A 19,797-nucleotide genomic window follows, 5' to 3' on the forward strand; every position below is an offset into this window, starting at 1 on the left:
ACCTTATCATTTTGTTTGTTGTAGCTCTCTTCTACGGTAAAAATTTTTTCATCCGAAAAAAGAATTTCCCGATATTTTTTTCCCGCGTACCGCTTCAACAAAGCGCGGCATCTCTTCAGTCTCAGGTCCATTAGACGAGCTTTCAAACGATGTCCTGTTTTTCTTCGATATGCCCGAAGTCCTAAGTCTTCATTTAACACCCTTTTCACCGTGGTTCTGCTTAACCCGATCTGAAGGGCCAACAGTTTCTGCTTACGTTTGGGATTTCTTTGAATTCGCGCCTTCACAGCTTTTATCACTGCTGGAGTCCTCTAACAGACCGAGGGCGACCATTTCTTGACCTGTCATCTATCTACACTAGAGTCTTCATTGTATCGTTTGATGGTACGATAAATACTTTTGGTTATATTCAAAATTTTCAGTATGTTAAAAATTTGAATTGGCGCGTAACCGCAACCCCGCCTCTTTCACCAACGAAATATTTATACATACACTAATTAATCAAGCATTACTCCGATTTTGGAGGTCGCCACCCACCATCAAACGACCGCTTCCCGTTCAGAGCCAGCTACAAGGGCGGGATGATATAAGTAACTAGCCTAACAATAAAACACTTAACTTTTCGTGATAAATTTTTTTTTTCGACTGTCTCCGTGAACCTCTATGCACTTATTCCATCTTCGTTCTAAAGCAGTAATGCCTTCTACAAAATGATATCTTTCGAGGCCTGCAAAATACTCCTCTACAGCGGCTAGGACTTCATCATTTGTGGCAAATTTCTGTACGCCCAAAAAAGTTTTGAGCTTAGGGAATAAGTCTGTCTGATGGCGCTAGATCAGGCGAATAAGGTGGGTGGGGCAGCAAATCATAGTTCAATTCGTTGATTTTTGCCATAGCTTTAACACATGTGTGAACTCTAGCGTTGTCTTGGCGGAAGATGATTTTTTTTCGCCAAACCTGGTCGTTTTTGCTGAATACACAGTTAAAAGTTATCTAGAAGATAAGCGTAGTATTCTCCATTAAGCGTTTGACCTTTAGAAAACGGCTTTATTACTCTGAAACGGTCCAGACATTCTTCTGAGTTTTGCACCCGAATCCATTTTTGATCGTGCGCAAGCAATCGCGGCACTCAACGGGCCGATGACTTTTTCATATTTAATTCCTCACTTAGAATATGATGTACCCGTTCTTTTGAGATACCTGTAGTGTCAGCTGTTTCAGATAACTTCAATCGTCGATCTGTTAAAACTATATCATGTTCTTTCACGACCATTTCCGGAGTCGTGACGCTTTTTGGACGTCCGGGGCGGGCTTCATCTTGGACACATGTACGACCGCGTTTAAACTCATCTACCCAGTTTTTACTGTGGCATAAGAAGGAGCACATTCACCCAAAACATTGTTTACTCGTCATAGATATCTTCCCCTTCATACCCTTCATATGAAGAAACTTTATCACCGCTCTTTGCTCAATTTTATCCATTTTGAAAACATACACATTTGACGAAACATATTTTCAAATGACAAAAAATCAATAAAATTTTCTTGCCACCAAATTCAAATTTAGAACACAGGTGGCCAGAGATACGAATTTAAAAATGACATATATGTCGTGGATAACGACTTTTAGTTGTCGTGGATAACGACTTTAAGTAATATTAAGACGGTGGTTTTGATTATTATTTTAAATGATGAAATGTTGTTTTGATAAATATCACAAATGAAGGGTAGACTCCGTAACGCCACAGTATAAAATGGCGGTACGTGGACAGAGTCGTGGCATTCCGTGTCAGATAGTCATTCCGGCCGTCTCAGTCAGTGAATCTCTGACAGTCAGTCAGTCAGTCAGTCAGTCGGTCTGTCGGTATGTGCTACGAAACTGTCGGTTTATCCTGTCATTGTGAAAGTTGTGTGTGTTGAGTTTCAATAATTATTATTCAAAAGGTTTTATCGACTTTTATAAACTGAGTTCAACCAAATACGAGTGATAACGGAAACTACCGCTTAGCCATCCCTTTTTTTTTTTTTTTTTTTCCTACCTATGCTGATAGCCTTGAGAGGCTATTTCAGCTTCACCCTAACGTTAGTAGGTGAGCTCGCGGGGCTCAACCGGAGAGTTGCTAACACTGACCCTAGCAAGAGCAGTGCTTCGCAGAATCTACCACGGATCGGAAACGCGACCCACTGAGAAGATCCGGCGAGAAACTCAGTGGGCTGTGTCTATGGGTTAGTTCGCTCGTCGAGCCCTTCGTCGCAAGCGACGGGTTCGACGAGGACGGTGACCGGTGCTTGTGGTGCCTAAAAGCACCGTTAATGGATCAGGAGGATCCGTAATGACGTGCTTTGGGCGACGTCGACGGTTTACCATTCGGTCTACTGGGTCGGGTATGTAATTTCCAGCGGCTACGATGAGAGGGTTCTCATGTCGTGCCGCCTTCTCAAAATGGCGCAGCGATGCCGACTGTAGATACTTACTAAAAGAGTCGAGCTCCAGGTCGTCGTGGAGATCCACATTCCTAAGGAACCAAGGCGCTCCGACGGCTATCCTGCAGAATCGTGATTGAATAACCTGAAGGGATTTCAAGTTGGTGCGGGCTGCGTGAGCGAACACTACGCTTGCATACGTCATGACGGGGCGTATACAAGTTTTGTAGAGAGTTACCTTATTGCGGAGGGACAGTTTGCTTCGACTACAAAGCATTGGATAGAGTCGTCCTAGAATAAACGCGGCGCGGTCGCGTACCGTTTTTATATGGGGACGGAATGTCATCCCTCTGTCGAGGGTGACGCCTAGATATTTGACCTTCGAGACCCACGGAATGGGCTGGCCAAAGAGAGTGATGGGACTAACGGCGGAGGTGTTTGCGCGCCTACTACGGAGTGGGATGCTCGAGTGATGTTCGGAGGGCGACCCCTTTTGAAGAGCACCGCTGCGCTTTTCGTGGGGTTGATGTCTATTCGCCACTTCCGGAACCACTGTCCCATGGTGGCTACTGCGATCTGGAGTCGCCGATGAAGCAGCGACATCTTCCTACACGAGTAGTAGATAGCCGTGTCATCGGCGAAGAGCGTTAGATGGGTCTCCGGAGACCGGGTATATCATTGATATACAAACTAAATAATAACGGGGAGAGCGCGGAGCCTTGCGGGACTCCGGCGGTCAGTTGACGGGACGAGAACGAGTTCCCTCTACTCGATATCGAAACGAACGATTCGACAAGAAGTCTCGTATGATGAGCACGAGTCTGTCTGGCACTCCCATGTTGTACAGTTTATAAATTAAACCGTTGTGCCAGACTTTGTCGAACGCCTTCGCGATGTCGAAGAAGAGGGCGCCGGTCGGGATTTGTTTACGCCTATTTAGTCCTATCAGAATGTGCTCCGTGAGGCGGTGCACTTGTTGTACGCACGAGTGTTTAGAGCGGAATCCGAACTGTTCGTCAATGAGAATTTTGTTCGCGGTAACAAAATCCCAGAGGCGTTTCCTAAGGAGCCGTTCGTAAATTTTTCCTATCGTCGAGAGGAGACTAATCGGACGGTAACTAGAAGTTTCGTTTGTCGGTTTGCCCGGCTTATGTATACCGATAACGTCCGCTTCTTTCCACACCGCGGGAAAGATGCAGTGCGTCATAGCGGCATTTAAAATTGTAGCCAACATTGCTATCAGTTGGACTGGCAAAATTTTAGCGCGCGGTTGTGGATGCCGTCGGAGCCGGGTGCCTTCCTAGGTTGGAGGTTGTGGATCGCGTCTCTAACTTCGTCAGTGGTAATGGGGGGTAACGCGTCCGAGGGCGGCAGGGAAGCTCTGCGCTCGACCTCCCTGTCGACTAACTCGGTGTGTTCGGGTCGCGTGTTGAGTGCTGGTGGTGCACTGCTCTTGCAGTGCATCGGCCAGCAGCTCAGCCTTGTCATCGTCATCGAATGCCGGTGGTTGGCCTGAAGGGCGTATGAGGGGAGGCATAGTAGCGGTAGTTTCGGATTTGAGAGTCCTAGCTAGTCGCCAGTATGCTTGGTGGGAGGGCGCGAGTTGTTCTAGATAACTATGCCAATTATCGTTACGCGCGTCGCTTAAGCGGGAGTAGACTTCGCGTTGTAGACGACGCATCCGAATCCGGTTTGAATGCGTGGGAAGACGATCGTAGGCCCGGATTGCCGCGTTCCTAACTCTTAAGATATTCCTAAGATCGGGGGACAGTCTGATGCGGTGGAAGCTGTCCTCCACATCGACTTCTTTTGAAGATCTAATGATCGCGGAAGAGATGTGATCGGTAATGATGTTTATGGATTCGACGGTGTCCTCGGGGGATGGATTCGAATCCGGGCCGCAAGGGAGGATTGGCGGAGCGGCGTCGGCTAGGCACGTGCCCAGCTTATTCCAATCCACCATGGTCCTCGTAACAGTGATTGGGTTGTGAGGGCGACCGAGCTGCATAACGACAGGTCGGTGGTCTGAGTCGAGCTCTGAAATTGCTTCGATGGAACGTAAGCGCAGAGTTACATTCCTAAGCAATGCCAGGTCTATAGTGCTCGGACGGAGCGCGATGTTATACGGATAGCATGTTGGAGTTGGGGGACCGACTATTTCAAAGGTGAGGTCGTCTATAAACGCGTCGAGACGCCTACCGTTGACGTTTGTACGATGGCAGTTCCACCTAGTGTGGTGGCAATTTAGATCGCCAGCCAGGATGACAGAGTCTCCCATGCCGAACAGTGACTCGATGTCACTGCTCAGAAGGGCTTGTCCGGGGGGAGATAAACGGATGCGATGACGATCGGCTGGTGTCCCGTCAGCGAGATACGGCACACTGACGCCTCGATATGTAAGGCGAGGGAGTATCGAGAGGGACAACGTGCAGGGCCCGTCTATAGTAAATGGCAGTCCCGCCTTTGGAGGCGGTGAGTCTGTCATTCCTAACCATGACGTAGTTCGCGACTTTCGGGTCGCGACGCGAGGGCTTCAGACAGGTTTCCTGCACTAATAGAATATCTACAAGATTATCGCGGAGGAATTCAAAAATTTGATCGCGTTGCCGCGCGAGTCCGTTAGCATTATAGAATGCTAACGTAAGGGAATACGGTTTTTCTCTACCTTTTTGCGCCATTGATTATCGGTAAAGATTTTATAACGTACGCGACACGGACTCGTAGACGTCCATGTGATCGAAAGCGGCCGCGAGCCGCTGTTCGGGGTTACCGACCTACGTATCGCGTCTGCGAACGATCGCAGACGGTCGAAGTTGACTGCGGTGACGAAGTCACGCACGAGCGCGAAGTCGTTGACGGCAGAGGGTTGCGGGGGACGGAACGCGGGCGCGGGGCGAGGTGCAAGCAGGGGCTGGGGCGCGGGGCGTGTCACGAGCGGGGGCGGGGGTGCGGTTTCCGTTCCCGCCTTCGTATACGGCAGCGGTTTTTTCCACGCCGACACCGTGGGAACTGCAGCCGGCACGAAGGCGGGTTTCGGCACTGAAGGCGCCGAAGTCTTTGGGCCGACGGTTCGGGGGGCTGGGTGGGTCGGACGTTTTCGCGGAGCCCTAGGACATCCACGGTAGTTCGCGGGGTGCCCCTTGCTTAAGGCATAGGACACAGCTTGGAGGTTCGGTCGCGGTTTCCCTAACACGCGAGCAATCTAGTGTGGCGTGGTCGCCGAGGCACTTTACGCAGCGGGGGCGCGCGTGGCAATTACGAGCCGAGTGGCCGTAAAGCTGGCATCTGTAGCACTGCCCGGGAGTGCCACGTCTATGGGGGCTTCAATTGAGATCCCGGATAGGCCGCAAATTGTCGTGAGACATGCGATCTTCTTTTTGGCCTCCGGGGTGGGTTCTAGCGCTACTAGAATCATGTTGTAGGGCTGTTTGCCCCGCCCACTGTGCATCCGGTGCACACTAACTAGCGGGAGGGACTGAGCGGTCAGATCCTCCTTAATGTACTCGATATCTAGCTCTTTTGGGACTCCGCGTATTACTACGCGGAGCTCGCGGTCCTCCTGAAGAGCATAGGTGTGAAACCTATGTTCTCCTTTCGGAGGTATGAAGAGAGGGCCCTATGGTCGCCCGGCGTTGCGACCTTTATCTGAATCCCATGCGCGACGTTACGCGCATGGGTATAATTAATTTTATTTGCCTGAAGGGCCTGGGAAACGCGGTTCACGCAGTTTTTTCCTGGAGAATCAGCGGGGGCGGGGCAGCTACTTTAGGAGCGGGCGCGGGTTTGGGACGCGGCGGTGGGGTTACACGGCGAGCGGAGTCCGACTCCGGTGTCACGACTACCTGCGGGCGGGAGGCGGTCGCGGATTTAGTCTGCTTCGTCGTGGAGCTCCGGGACTCCACGGCGCGAGTACGCTTTTTACCGCGCGTTACGGTTTGGAACCCATCCGAAGTTCCAGGCTGAGGGCTTGACGCGGATTCGAAATCCATCTCCGATTCGGTATCGGAGCCTGAACTCGAAACGATCGAGGTCGCGACGGACGAACGCGCGATGACGTAGTCGACGCGGGCGCGGGGGTGGGGGTAGCGTTAGGCGCTTCGTGAGTCGCTACGTCGGAACGTGCGCTCGAACTTGACGCGGCGGCGGGGGGCGCGCGGCGTGCCTCCGAGGCACGTTTGAAGTACGCGGCGACGGACGCGGGGGGGGAGGGATTGCCACGGGCGGCCCTAAACTCTAGGTACTCGGCCCTAATTGACGGGTACCTATCCCGGAGGAACCCGACAATATCACTAGCACAATCTTCTTCCATTTTTTGGTCTTCTTGCCCGGGGGGGGCGGCCCCGGGACTTTTGTTGAACTCGCCGAAAGGCGAGGCCCCGGATAGGATTTGTAACCCCCTGTGCTGCAGGACAGCAAGGAGCAGGGGGGGGGAATGCCTATGCCGTGAAACGGCAATCGGCGGGGAAAAGGAAAGGAACCCGCTCGGGCTGTATAGTGCTACAGCAGGCAGAATCGCGAGCGGGGGTCTAGTCTTGAAAATACTGTTGTTTTGGGAAGGGTTAGGAAATCGCTAGCCTGTGAGTGCCACAGGAAGCCTGAACGTAGCGATTGGTTTTGCCTTGAAAAAGGCAGTTGGTAAGGGTGGGTTCGCGGTTACAAAACTTTAGCGCACAAAAATGGACTCCGAGACGCAAATCGCAAGCGACCAACGGATCGGCACGTCCGCACTACCGAATTGTAAGCACGATGTATTCACGGTCACTACACTGTCGAGCACAACTGTGAGTTCAGAGACGCAGCTCGCAAGCGGGCCACGGATCGGAAGCACGTCCGCGCACGACCGAGTCGTGAGCGAGAATGAGCCATCCCTGGCGCCGCCTACGACATATATATTTTTTAAATTTTAACTTTTTAAATATCAAAGGCTAGTTACTTATCATCCCGCCCTCGTATCAATACCCTCCCTCTTTTCTCCGTAGCTCATCCGAACGTGAAGGTCTTCATCACGCACGGTGGCTTGCTCAGCATCCTCGAGACCGTGCATTACGGGGTACCGATCCTCGCTGTGCCGGTGTTCGGGGACCAACCCGCGAACGCCAACAGGGCTGTCCGTCACGGATTTGCGAAAAGCATACAGTACAAGCCTGATATGGCTAAGGACATGAAGGTGGCTCTAAATGAAATGCTGAGCAATGATAGGTGAGTACTTAATTTCTACAGACATCATCATCATCATCATCATCAGCCAACAGTCGTCCACAGCTGGACATAGGTCTCTCCCATTCCATACGACTGAGCCCAATCTTCGGTTCTCCTTTTACCAGTCACCGCTCAGAGATCTTCGCACCATCTAGTCAGGGGGCATTCCACTTTACGTTTTCCGCTATGTGGTCTCCACTAGAAATCCAGTCTACTCCAGTGATCGTCAGTTCTGGGCTTATATGGCCAGCTATCTGTCACTTCAGTTTGCTGGCTCTTTGAGCTATGTGGATAACTTTAGTTCTCTGTCAAATAACCTTGTGGCAGTAGCCATCACGGGACACAAGATATTTCACATATACCTGATTCTCGTTTACGAAATTTTCAAGCTAAGTTTGCATTTAAACAAGTTCGGAACAACAGTCGGACCGTCGGTCTACCGAGAAATATCACCCGTTCGGTGAAGATCTTCCCTCCATCGTTAAACCTCCCATAACCTCAATTCCTCGTCCGAGTATGGCTCTTTCCATAGCTCATTGAACGACGTTGAGCTGGCGGACCAGCCGCGCTGTGAATGTCCACATCTCGGCCCCGTAAGTCATAACCGGCAAGACACAGTGGGTTTAAAACCTTTAGTTTTCATGTACTGTGGGATCTGCGATGAAAAGACACAATAGTGCCACCATATACATACAACGTCGGCATGATAGGGTCTGTAATGCTTCTGCCGATTACAGGTGGCGTAGAGACCTCCGCTCTAGGCGGGAAGGGCGCCCTGGCGAAGGTATAGTTCGAGCGCGGAGGCTCCAATCTCGGCAGTCCGTGCTGGAGGCGTGGTCTCGCCGCTTGGCGGACCCGTCGGCCGGCATTCGTACCGTCGAGGTGGACCGCCCGGTTCTCGCGGACTGGGTGGGCCGCGAAAGGGAACCGACGGCGCAGTGCCACCACTGCGCGGACCGCGACGAGGATGACACAGCGGAACATACATTGGCGCGTTGCTCTGGATTCGACGAGCAACGCGCCGCCCTCGTCGCGGTCTTAGGAGAGGACCTCTCAATGCCGCGCGTCGTGGCTACGATGCTCGGCAGCGACGCGTCCTGGAAGGCGATGCTCGACTTCTGCGAGTCCACCATCTCGCAGAAGGAGGCGGCGGAGCGAGAGAGAGAGAGCTCTTCCCTTTCCGCACCGATCCGTCGCCGTCGAGCCGGGGGCCGGAGGTAGCCCCTGTAGGTAGCGGCCTCCCCCGGTGAAGGTCAAGGGGCGACCTGAGGGGCTAGAGGCCGCGCGGCGCGCTACCAGCACTCTAGCGCGCTGCCCTGGAGTAATAGAGCAACCGGTCGACGGTGTATCGCGTCCCGACCCGGCAGGCTGGTTCTGGTCCAGCGGGGTATTCCAGACACCAGCGGCACCGTCTGGGCGGCCTGACGGGCTTCCGTACCGAGACGGCCCTACCTCATTCGGGTTCTGGCCTCGGAGGGGATCGGACGTCGGGTGTAAAAGTGCAGGGGAGTCGTTTAATGGGTGGGCCCTAAAATCCTTGGGCCCGCGGTCTACTCACAACACCATGCAGACCGTTGAGTCTCACATACCCCGCGCGCCCCTTTTTTTTTTCGGGCCGGGGGGCCGATCCTCCTTCGAGGCCTCGCGCCTAGGGGGCGCGCGGGGTATGTGCGACTCAACGATCTGCAGGTGTTGAGAGCAGACCGCGGGCCCAAGGATTTTAGGGCCCACCCACTAAACGACTCCCCTGCACTCTTACACCCGACGTCCGATCTCCGTCTGGGGTCAGAACCCGGTCAGAGTAGGAGAGTTCCCGCGGTCAACACTACAACCAGACACGTGGCGCCACCCCGAGGACGCCCGACCGACGGGTCGTCGAGGCGATAGTCGACGACCAACGACGTCGGTCTCCGCGGTACGGCGGCCTTACCAGGCCGCCCGGGCGATGCCGCTAGCGTTTCGGGATACCCCGCTGGGCCAGAATCAGCCTGCCGGGTCGGAACGCGATACACCGCCGAACGGGTTTCTTTTCCACAGTATGTTCGGCGACGACAGCGACGACGAAAATGCGGACCGCATCGCAGTCCGCAGCCGCCGACGCGCCGTACCGTCCTCCTGGTGCCAGCGCGCTAGAGTGACGGTGGCGTGCGGCGCAGTCTCAACCCCCTTAGGTCGCCCCGTGACCATCACCGGGAGGAGGCTGCCTCCTCATAGGGGCCGGGGCTGGACATACGCCCCCCTCCGGCCCCCGGCTCGGCGGCGGTGGTACGGCGCCGAGAGGGAAGAAGAGCTCTCCCTCTCCTGTTCCTCCGCCTCCTTCTGCGAGATGGTGGACTCGCAGAAGTCGAGCATCGCCTGCCAGGACTCGTCGCTGCCGAGCATCGTAGCCACGACGATCGGAAGTGACAAGTCCGGTCCTATTTTTCCAATGAGGACGCGGCGCTGCTCCGCGAAAGCGGGGCAGTACACGAGCGTGTGCTCCGCCGTGTCCTCGTTGCAGCCACTGCAGTGGTGGCACTTTGGCGTCGGCTCCCTCCGGACGACGAGGTGCAGGTAGTGACCGAAACAGCCGTGTTCCGTGAGCTCCTGCGTCGCACGGAAGGTGAGACGTCCTCGGTCGCGATTCACCCAGTCCGAGAGGACCGGGCGGATCGCCTCGACGGTCCGTCGCCCGTAGGCGGGGTCCGCCAGGCGGCGAGACCACGCCTCGAGCACGGCACGCCGAGATTGAAGCTGCCGCGCTCGAACTTCCGCCTTGCCGGGACGCGGCTCCCCCCTGGAGCGGAGATCGCATCGCCACACGTAATCCGCAGCGAGCGCCTCCGCTTCCAGGTCCCCGGGAGGCGTCCCAGCAAGCACGCACGCCGCCTCGAACGAGACGGTGCGGTATCCACGAACCGCCCTGACCGCAATCGCGCGCTGCGGACGTCGCCACACCGCAACGTTGTCGCGGGTCAGGGCGTGTTGACGGGAGCCCCGTACAGTGCCATCGATCGCACCACCCCCGTGTAGAGGCGGCGCACCACCACGTCAGGCCCCCCGACGTTCGGCAACAGCCGACTCAGCGAGCCGGCAGCCGCCATCAGTCGGGGACCTAACCTTTCATAGTGAGCGCGGAAGCTCCAACGACCGTCCAGTACGAGACCGAGGTACCGCAACCCGGTCGCCTCGATCTCGACGCGAACGCCTCCGATCACGAGGTGGGCCCCCTGAGGCGGCGCTCTCCGGGCCCCGTGAAACAACATGTAAATAGTTGATCCTACCGAACTCCGACAGACGGCGCTTGCGTCCCGTATCAACACGTGATAACGCTACGACAATCATGTGAGGATTGCGACACATAAGTACATTCACAACGGACATTATGTTGATCATCATGAGACATTGAGGAACCGCTCGTCTTCGGCTATCCTCCAGAAAGGGGATTGGATGATTTATAGGTTGTTCATGTGAGTGCGGCCCGCGTGAGCGAACGCTACACTTGCATAAATAATGAGTTTCTGTCATTGATTTTAAGCAACTGCTCGCTCCTATATTCAGAACTCACGGCTCAGACCCTTATTGCATTGGTATTACGGCGTATCTTTCAATACAGAATTGTGGCGGCTTGAGATTTGCAGGTGAACTATTCGAAGATCCAAGTCACTAGGGTCAAAAAGTTCTAGAACAACGACCCCGTACTGGAGGAATACGTAGTGGAGTCTACTGAATTCAGGCGCCGGTCGTAGGAGCTCTTGGCTAGGGATTATGTTCAGCAGTGGACCTCTGTGGGCTGATAGATGGATGGATGGCAATACCTAAATTATCTAGTACTTTCTGGGCTGCAAAAAGGGTTTGGGGTCGAATTAGGGGTATTTATATAAATAAGTAAATAACTAGAAACAAATCACGCACGGTCATTCGGCCTTAAATTAAGATTCCCTGTGCGATGGGTACCAGAGACTTATATACATACTTATATACGTTTAAATATATACGTATATAGATCATAAACACCTCCAGACAAAGAACATAAAAACCTGCTCGTCAGACGAATGTAATCACGAATCTATTGCGTTTTTGTATTATCAGTTACTACACACGTGCGAGATATCTGTCGAAGGTCTTCGGCGATAAGGTGGTGCCGCCGGCCAAGCTGATATCGCATTACGTGAAGGTCGCCATCGAAACTAATGGTGAGTAATATTGTGACGTCATTTGTTGTCTCGATGAGACGTTTACCTTTTGCCTCAATTTTCGAGCTATGCCTAAAAAAAAGTCCTCAGCAAAATGACATTTAAAAGACTTTAGCGGGAACGCGAGGAGCGAAGTTGTGTGAATTGTTTCATTTTGTTTAATTACTGTGTGTCAGGTTTAAATGTGTAATAACGGTGGTTTATTAACTGTTACTATCTGTAAAAGTGCACAAATGTAGGGGAATGTAACTAACAATGCCACCGGTCGTAGCTTCTTGAGATCTTCGAAAAAGTTCACTGAAAAAGTCTCAGTAAATTACCACCATTTTACTGAGATTATATTTCAACCCGTATCATCTCGTTACATGCCAATTGATTAATCTATATCTATATATATATAAATGAATTGCTGTTCGTTAGTCTCGCTAAAACTCGAGAACGGCTGGGCCGATTTGGCTAATTTTGGTCTTGAATTATTTGTGGAAGTCCAGAGAAGGTTTAAAAGGTATATAAATATGAAAATGCTCGGAATTAAATAAAAATAACAAATTTTCCGGACGGATTCCTTTTGTTTGTTTCAAGTTTATTTTAAACTAGCGACCAGCCCTCGTTTCGCTTCGGAAACATTAAAACACACATGAGACACAAAAAAAAAAAAAAAGTAGCCTATGTTCATCAGGGACAATGTCGGCTTCTAATGGAAAAAGAATTTTTCAAATCGGTCCAGTAGTTTCGGAGCCTATTCGAAACAAACAAACAAACAAATCTTTCCTCTTTATAATATTATAGTATAGACAAAAGCTTAGGTCTTTTATTTATCAATTGAGGCACTACGAAGTCTGCCGGGTCAGCTAGTCTATATACCTAGTCAGGTCATAAATTCTGTCACATGTTTAATGTAAAATAATTGAAACAAGTTTATTCATTATGTAACCATTCATATACCAAAATGAACTTAACAAAACATAGATTCTTATGACACTAAAGTTTATTCAAAATGACCTCCGTGATTTTAAATACAGGCCTTCAATCTGCGCGGCCAGTCGTCTATCGCAGCACGAACGAGGTCCATGTCAATATCGGCGGCTGCCTTAACAAGGATGTCTTGAGTGACTCCAAATTGGGATGAGGCTTTGAGCACGTCTTTTCCTCCAAGTGTTGCCATATCTTGTAATCTAACGGATTCAAATCTGGACTGGAGGAGGGCCAGTCTTCGTGCCGGATGAAGTCGATTTCACGCGCCGCCAGCCAGTCTTGTGTGCTCTTCGCTCTATGAGCTGGCGCCGAATCTTGTTGGAATACCCAGAGCCTGTTATTGAACATGGTATAAGAAACAGGTTTCACAAGGTTCGTCAGGACTGTATTTTGATACACAACTGCATTCGTTTTTACACTTTTCTCACAAAAATGTACCTCTGTTAAGCCCCAATAAGAAACTCCCAACCATACCATGAGCGAGGATGGAAAATAACCTCGTTGGACACGCGGAATACGGTCGCTCGCTTCTTCACTACTGTGTGCGTACACCTTATCATTTTGTTTGTTGTAGCTCTCTTCTACGGTAAAAAATTTTTTATCCGAAAAAAGAATTTCCCGATATTTTTTTCCCGCGTACCGCTTCAACAAAGCGCGGCGTCTCTTCAGTCTCAGGTCCATTAGACGAGCATTCAAACGATGTCCTGTTTTTCTTCGATATGCCCGAAGCCCTAAGTCTTCATTTAACACCCTTTTCACCGTGGTTCTGCTTAACCCCATCTGAAGGGCCAACAGTTTCTGATTACGTTTGGGATTTCTTTGAATTCGCGCCTTCACAGCTTTTATCACTGCTGGAGTCCTAACAGACCGAGGGCGACCACTTCTTGACCTGTCATCTACACTAGAGTCTTCATTGTATCGTTTGATGGTACGATAAACGAATCTTTTGGTTATATTCAAATTTTTCAGTATGTTAAAAATTTGGATTGGCGGGTAACCGCAACGATGCAACGCAATAACTGCAACACGGTCTTCTCTAAGCGTCCACTCCATATTTAAAAAATGAGTAAAATTCTAAAAGTATACATTTTTATTTTCATGAACAATTCGAAATTCGAATTCAATAAAGTTTTTTGTGGCCAGCATTCTAAAAGAAAAGTTTCTACTGTGTGACAATACTTATGACCAGACTAGTTATATAAATGAATTGCTGTTCGTTAGTCTCGCTAAAATTCGAGAACGGCTGGGCCGATTTGGCTAGTTTTGGTCTTGAATTATTTGTGGAAGTCCAGAGAAGGTTTAAAAGGTATATAAATATGAAAATGCTCGGAATTAAATAAAAATAACAAATTTTCCGGACGGATTCCTTTTGTTTGTTTCAAGTTTATTTTAAACAAAAGCTTAGGTCTTTTATTTATCGATTGAGGCACTACGAAGTCTGCCGGGTCAGCTAGTCTATATATATAAAAATGAAGGTTTGAAAGGTAGCTAAATATGAAAATGCTCGGAATTAAATAAAAATAACAATTTTGTTTTTCCTTTGATGTGTCCCCTGTCGGAAGGATTCTTTTTTTTGTTTTAAGTTTATTTTATACAATAGTTTAGGTCTTTTATTTACCGATTGAGGTACTACGAAGTCTGCCGGGTCAGCTAGTATTTCATATTAATCAATTGGCATGATTCATTTCATATTAATTTATGACATTTCATATTAATCAATCAATTAATTGATTAATCTTTCATATTAATCAACTTCATTTTAATTCTCTAATAACAAAATGATAAAATTATATTTTTAGACGCCTTAAGAGAATCAGAGAGAGAAGAGAAAGAGAATTATATTTTTATTGCTTAGGTGGTTGGATGAGCTCACAGCCCACCTGGTATTAAGTAGTTACTGAAGCCCATAGACATCTACAACGTAAGTCCCGCCACACACCTTGAGATATGTGTTCTAAGGTCTCTCAGTACAGTTACAACGGCTGCCCCACCCTTCAAACCGAACCGCATTACTGCTTCACGGCTGAAATAGGCTGGGTGGTGGTAACTACCCCTGCGGACTCACAAGAGGTCCTACCGCCAGGGGTCAACGGCCTCTTGCATCAAATCGCAAACCTAGCTCCGTTTGCTAAGAGCATGGAATCTTGATTAATATATGTTACAGGAGCCTACCATCTGCGCTCTAAGAGCCTGCTGTATTCGTGGTACCAGCGTTGGCTCGTGGACATCATAGCGGCACTGCTGCCGGTGTGCCTCGCGGTGTACGTAGTGGCCAAGAGGATCTTGTGTTACCTCTGGACCTCCGTAAACGGCGGTGATAACAGGATTAAAGTCAAGAAAAACTAATCTGTAGTTTATTTTGTAAATAAATTATTTTTTTGTATTGCTTTTTTTGTGTGACGGTTGACCCTTATTTTTTTAGGGTTTCTTTCTATTACGAGTCATTGTTGGCATCGGCAGGCTTTGCTACTGTGTGTTAATGTGTGTTAATGTGTGTGTACAAAGTTGCGATCAGTGATTAATTAAAAATCGTTTGTCCGCAAAGTCGGCTCACTGACGTTAGTTGAACGTGACAACGTCATAAGAAAATACTCAGAAATAAACAAGTTTAAGGAAATCAAAATTCTAACTTTAGCGTCCCAATACATTTTTGAAAATTTATTGTACGTGCGTGTAAAAACATTGAAGAATTCCCCAGAGTCTGCGATTTGCACAATGTGAACACTAGGAACAAACATAGGCTTGCGTTGCAGGCGGCTCGAATTAAGAAAATAAGCAACTCTTTTAGGGGGCTGGGTGTACAACTTTTCAACAAGATCCCACTAAACGTTCAATTACTACCTGTTTTTCGAACTTGTTTGTGGGACCCTCTGGAGTATTCGTACCCAGTGCTCCAGCTGGACAACACAAAACTGGCGCCTCAACGTGGTAAGGAAAATCTAGCGGAGAGTCGACGAATCGTATCGGTTTTGCAAATAAAATTGTGAACTCATGATCATGGTGAGCACTCGAAGTGATAACCGTGCTAGCCGAAATCGCAGGGATGATGATGCAACGGACCCGTCGTACCGCGCGTCCGCCGCCCAAGAAAATGGCGCCGGTGACGCCTCGCGCATAATCTACGAGTCCTTTCGAGAAGCATCTACGAGCGCGTCTCCCGCCTGCGAAATCGGCGCTGCTGACGCCTCGCGCTCCAATCACCACAACCGATCCGGCGACAGCCACGTGGCCCCGCCGAAGCCACCTTCTCCAGCTAGCACGTGTCAACAATAGTAAAGGCACTACAGCGGAGCCAAACAGAGGTTTTGAAATCATTATTTGAAACGATACGGCACAATACATCAACACCAGTGCCCGCATCACATGCACACGCGAACTTCGCCCGATGTACCGCGCGCTTTAGTGGGACTGCAAGTGAGTCGCTTGATGCCTTCCTGGATGCGGCCGAGGCCTATCGCGACTGCTCCGACATCTCGGATGAGAACGCCGTCCGGGGATTGTCGATGCTGTTGTGCGGCGACGCCGCCGTCTGGTGGCTGGGTGTGAAGTACTCCATATCTTCGTGGTGCGATGCCGTCTCAGCCCTACGAGACGCTTTCGGTGATCGCAGACCTCCACACCGTATATACGCTCAACTATTCAAACGAGGTCAACAAAACAATGAAAGAACGGACCGTTTCATCGCTGCGACGCGCGCTCTTCTCGCGAAGCTACCTGCCGGCGACCTAAGCGAGAAAGTCCAGCTGGACATGATCTACGGACTCCTCAGCCGCCGCGTACGGGAGAGACTTCGCCGCGACGAAGTAAGTTCATTCGACGTGCTCCTGCAAAGAGCGCGCCAAATTGAAGACGCGACGGACGAACTTCGCTACGAGCACGATGCCTCAAGACCGACGGGAGAATTAGCAAGAAAACCATACGAGTCGACGACCGGCACCGGACGCACCCGCCCTCCGCCAGCAGTAGCAGCGCGCACGGCCGCGTGCGCTCCGAGCGGCGCCGCCGCCGGCCACGAGCCCGCGGCGCAGCCGCCGCTTGCTCCCGCAACGCCGTGTATTGGACTCCGTCGAAAGGAAGCGACGCCCGAAATGTTCGTATTGCCATTTCTTCGGTCACGAGAAGAACCAGTGTCGTAAGTTAGATTCAAAACAAGGTGATCAATTTCATACTAACTTATTTAAAAATAAAACTCACTCAAAATCTAGTGAAAGTGAAATTAAAAGTGATCAGTCATTTTATTGTGTCGATTCAAAAGTGTGTTTTAAATTTGAAAACGACAAATCAGTAAAAGACCGTATTCATAGTTCTAATTTAGTTCATGAAACTTGTATACCTATTTTGCTAAATAGTGATGCATGCACTGATACCTACATACCTGCCTACCTACACAGTATAAACAGCGGCGAATTCCACAAAATTATAATTTTGCTGCCCATAATTCAAATCGGTCGCGGTTTAAGGTTACTGATAACAGTGATAATGCCGATCGAGCTCGTATTGATCGCCCAGGTTCTTCTCGAGAAAAGAACCACAATATCACTGCATGCAACACGAAATACATAACATGTAATCGATCGAGTGACGATCGCAAAAATAATAATAGTCCGAGCGAAAACATTACTCATGTTAACCCTTCAGCCGCCACAACTGAAAATGTTAACTCTTTGGTTGCCGAACCTAAAAAAGATAATTTTTATTTCAACAATAATAAAAATTTGGATATGTTTTCTGGCGTCGACGGACATCTTTGCCGCAATGCCAATACAAACGGGCAATGTCAAACATTAACCTGCGCGGTCGCAGAGGATTCAAATTTTGTTCATCAAAGATGTCCGGGCGACAGTAAGATTTGTATACCATTATTTGAAAATTATTGTGATAAAAACGGGATAAACCCGAATTTTCCGAAATATGGGAATAAGCGTGATGTAATGGGATTTGATTGTTTTTATGGTTGCGGCGGAGATGACGATCTTAAGGGACCCCCTATTGGTCGTGACGTACGGCCGATTTTTAACATGAATATACTGGGTTTTGACGGCACCGCTTTAATAGACACAGCTGCAAAACACTGCATCGCGGGTCATACGCTATACGCTCTCCTCCAGCAGAACAACCATCCTCTCCGCGTTTCCTCTCAACGAGTCAGACTTGCCGACGGTGTGGTGCGCATTATGGACGTTTTTACCACCACACTCGATGTACGCCTAGAGACGACAATTATTTCCACTCCATTCCTCATATTTCCTGAATCCACCAATAATGAAACGTTATTAGGAATAGATTTTATTACCGCAGCTGGAGTAGTAATCGACTTCAAAGAAGAGGTTTGGTTCTTCAGTGATGATGCGATGGTAAAATATAATCTGTGTTTCGAACCTAAGTCGCGCAAAAGTTTCCTGCGCCGCTGCAGACATCCTTAGGGATGACGAAGGTATTCACCTTACGCCAGCTGAGCGGCAAGCGCTCGCGGACGTACTGGACAGGCACGCACACATCTTCAGAGCAGGGGGAGGTCCAACACCGTTTGCTGAGCATCGCATCGAAACAGGTGAGCATACACCAATATCAGTACTCCCATACTGTTTAAATCCTTCGAAGAAACCGTCTGATATTATATTACGAATTTAAAAATTCTGTTGGATAATTGACAACTTCATCTTCATTAGTAATGGAATCAACTGATTTGTAATTCTTCAATTCGCCAGCTATTTTCTCTTGAATCTGAAAATTCATTTCATTCACATCAACATTTTTTGCTGCCAATATAACACGTTCGCTTAACCAAACGAGATTTACGTAATTTTGAGCAATGTTTGGGAAAACCATCTCCATGAGTTCTGTCTTTGATTCACAAAAGTTACAAAAATTGGTAGGGAATGTAATGTATCCAGATGATGTATCAACAGCAATAATACCATTACCAATATCGAGCAGTTGTTTGGAAAACACTTCTCCAGACTGGTCTTCCTGCAATTCGACTCTCATGTTTATACTCAATTTAAGTGTTTTAATGTATTTCCATAAAATGGACGACTTCAAACATGCATTCAGCTCATCAGCAGGCATTGAGCGTGGAACAACTGGCAATATTTGTCGAAAATCACCTGCCAATAGCATCATTGCACCACCAAGTTGAGAGTAGTAGATCCAAGTCTGCAGTTCGCTGTAGCACGTAGGTGGGCAGGATCGACCGGTGAAACACTACCCTCTCACAGAAAATCAGCGTGAAGTGGGGGCCTCCTAGAGGCCACCGCGTTTCGACTGGTGAGTGAGAGTCCCGGCGCCCTTATCCCTCGACCTCGGGGCCCAAATATCAACTGTCACTTTCATTATACTACACGTATCGCAACAGATTTTCTAGGGACTGTTGCGTTGCGTGTAGGAATGAGTATCAGTTGGCCCCTTCCTGTCTTTTTATTCCCTGTCCCACAATTCCTCACCCTCTGTGACCTTTCTCCTTCCCTTTCCTTCCTCACCCCTTTTGCTATTTTTGATTTTTGTGATGGCGACGAGTGATACAAATAAAATACCCCAGGAGGGTACCAGTCTCTTAGAGACTGGAGAATCCCTCTCTGAGCGAGAGCGAGAGATGCTATCCTCTCGCTCTGGCTCAGGCTGCCCATCGTATTCTGGGGGGCACATCAAGCGTCGTTTATCACAGCTGCTGGGTGCAAACTGAGCCCAATAAGGAAGAAGTCCCCCTCCACTTTAGCAGTGGATTTTTCTAACATCAGGGGACTTCACTCGAACTTAAATGCCGTCCACCACCATCTAGAGACGGAAAGGCCAGGTTTGCTTTTCCTGACGGAGACGCAGATTTCCTCCCCAACTGACACTTCATATCTAAAGTACCCGGCCTATAGCCTGGAGCACTTTTTTGTGCCACGCGCCGGCGTGTGTGTGTACGTCAGGGAGGGAATTTGTTACCGTAGGCTCAGCAGTCTTGAAGGCAGAGACCTGTCGACCCTTTGGGTGCGCGTCGATTGTGAAGATCACATTCGCGTCTACGCGTGCCTTTACA

At 49.5% G+C, this 19,797-nt stretch overlaps 2 protein-coding genes across 2 annotated transcripts in view; both read left to right on the forward strand.

Moving 5' to 3' along the window:
• UGT41A3 (UDP-glycosyltransferase UGT41A3) overlaps positions 1 to 15,156 on the forward strand; it is a 49,405-nt gene extending 34,249 nt beyond the window's left edge. Inside the window, exons 8-10 of the mRNA XM_089738234.1 lie at positions 7,404 to 7,623; positions 11,695 to 11,798; positions 14,938 to 15,156. Of these exons, the coding sequence (XP_089594360.1) occupies positions 7,404 to 7,623; positions 11,695 to 11,798; positions 14,938 to 15,119 (506 nt within the window). The 3' untranslated portion in view covers positions 15,120 to 15,156. The remainder of the gene's footprint in view (positions 1 to 7,403; positions 7,624 to 11,694; positions 11,799 to 14,937) is intronic.
• A 1,120-nt stretch (positions 15,157 to 16,276) lies between these two features.
• Positions 16,277 to 19,384, forward strand: LOC149500045 (activity-regulated cytoskeleton associated protein 2-like). Its single transcript, XM_089738235.1, has one exon. The coding sequence runs from the start codon at positions 16,277 to 16,279 to the stop codon at positions 16,907 to 16,909; it is 633 nt and encodes a 210-aa protein (XP_089594361.1). The 3' UTR covers positions 16,910 to 19,384.
• Positions 19,385 to 19,797: the final 413 nt, after the last annotated feature.

Source organism: Bombyx mandarina, chromosome 24 (genome assembly GCF_030267445.1).
Source record: "Bombyx mandarina strain Sakado chromosome 24, ASM3026744v2".
NCBI lineage: Eukaryota > Metazoa > Arthropoda > Insecta > Lepidoptera > Bombycidae > Bombyx > Bombyx mandarina.

Excerpts from the sequence above, each read along its gene's own strand:
- LOC149500045 (XM_089738235.1), top strand. The coding sequence starts at position 16,277 with ATGCTGTTGTGCGGCGACGCCGCCGTCTGGTGGCTGGGTGTGAAGTAC.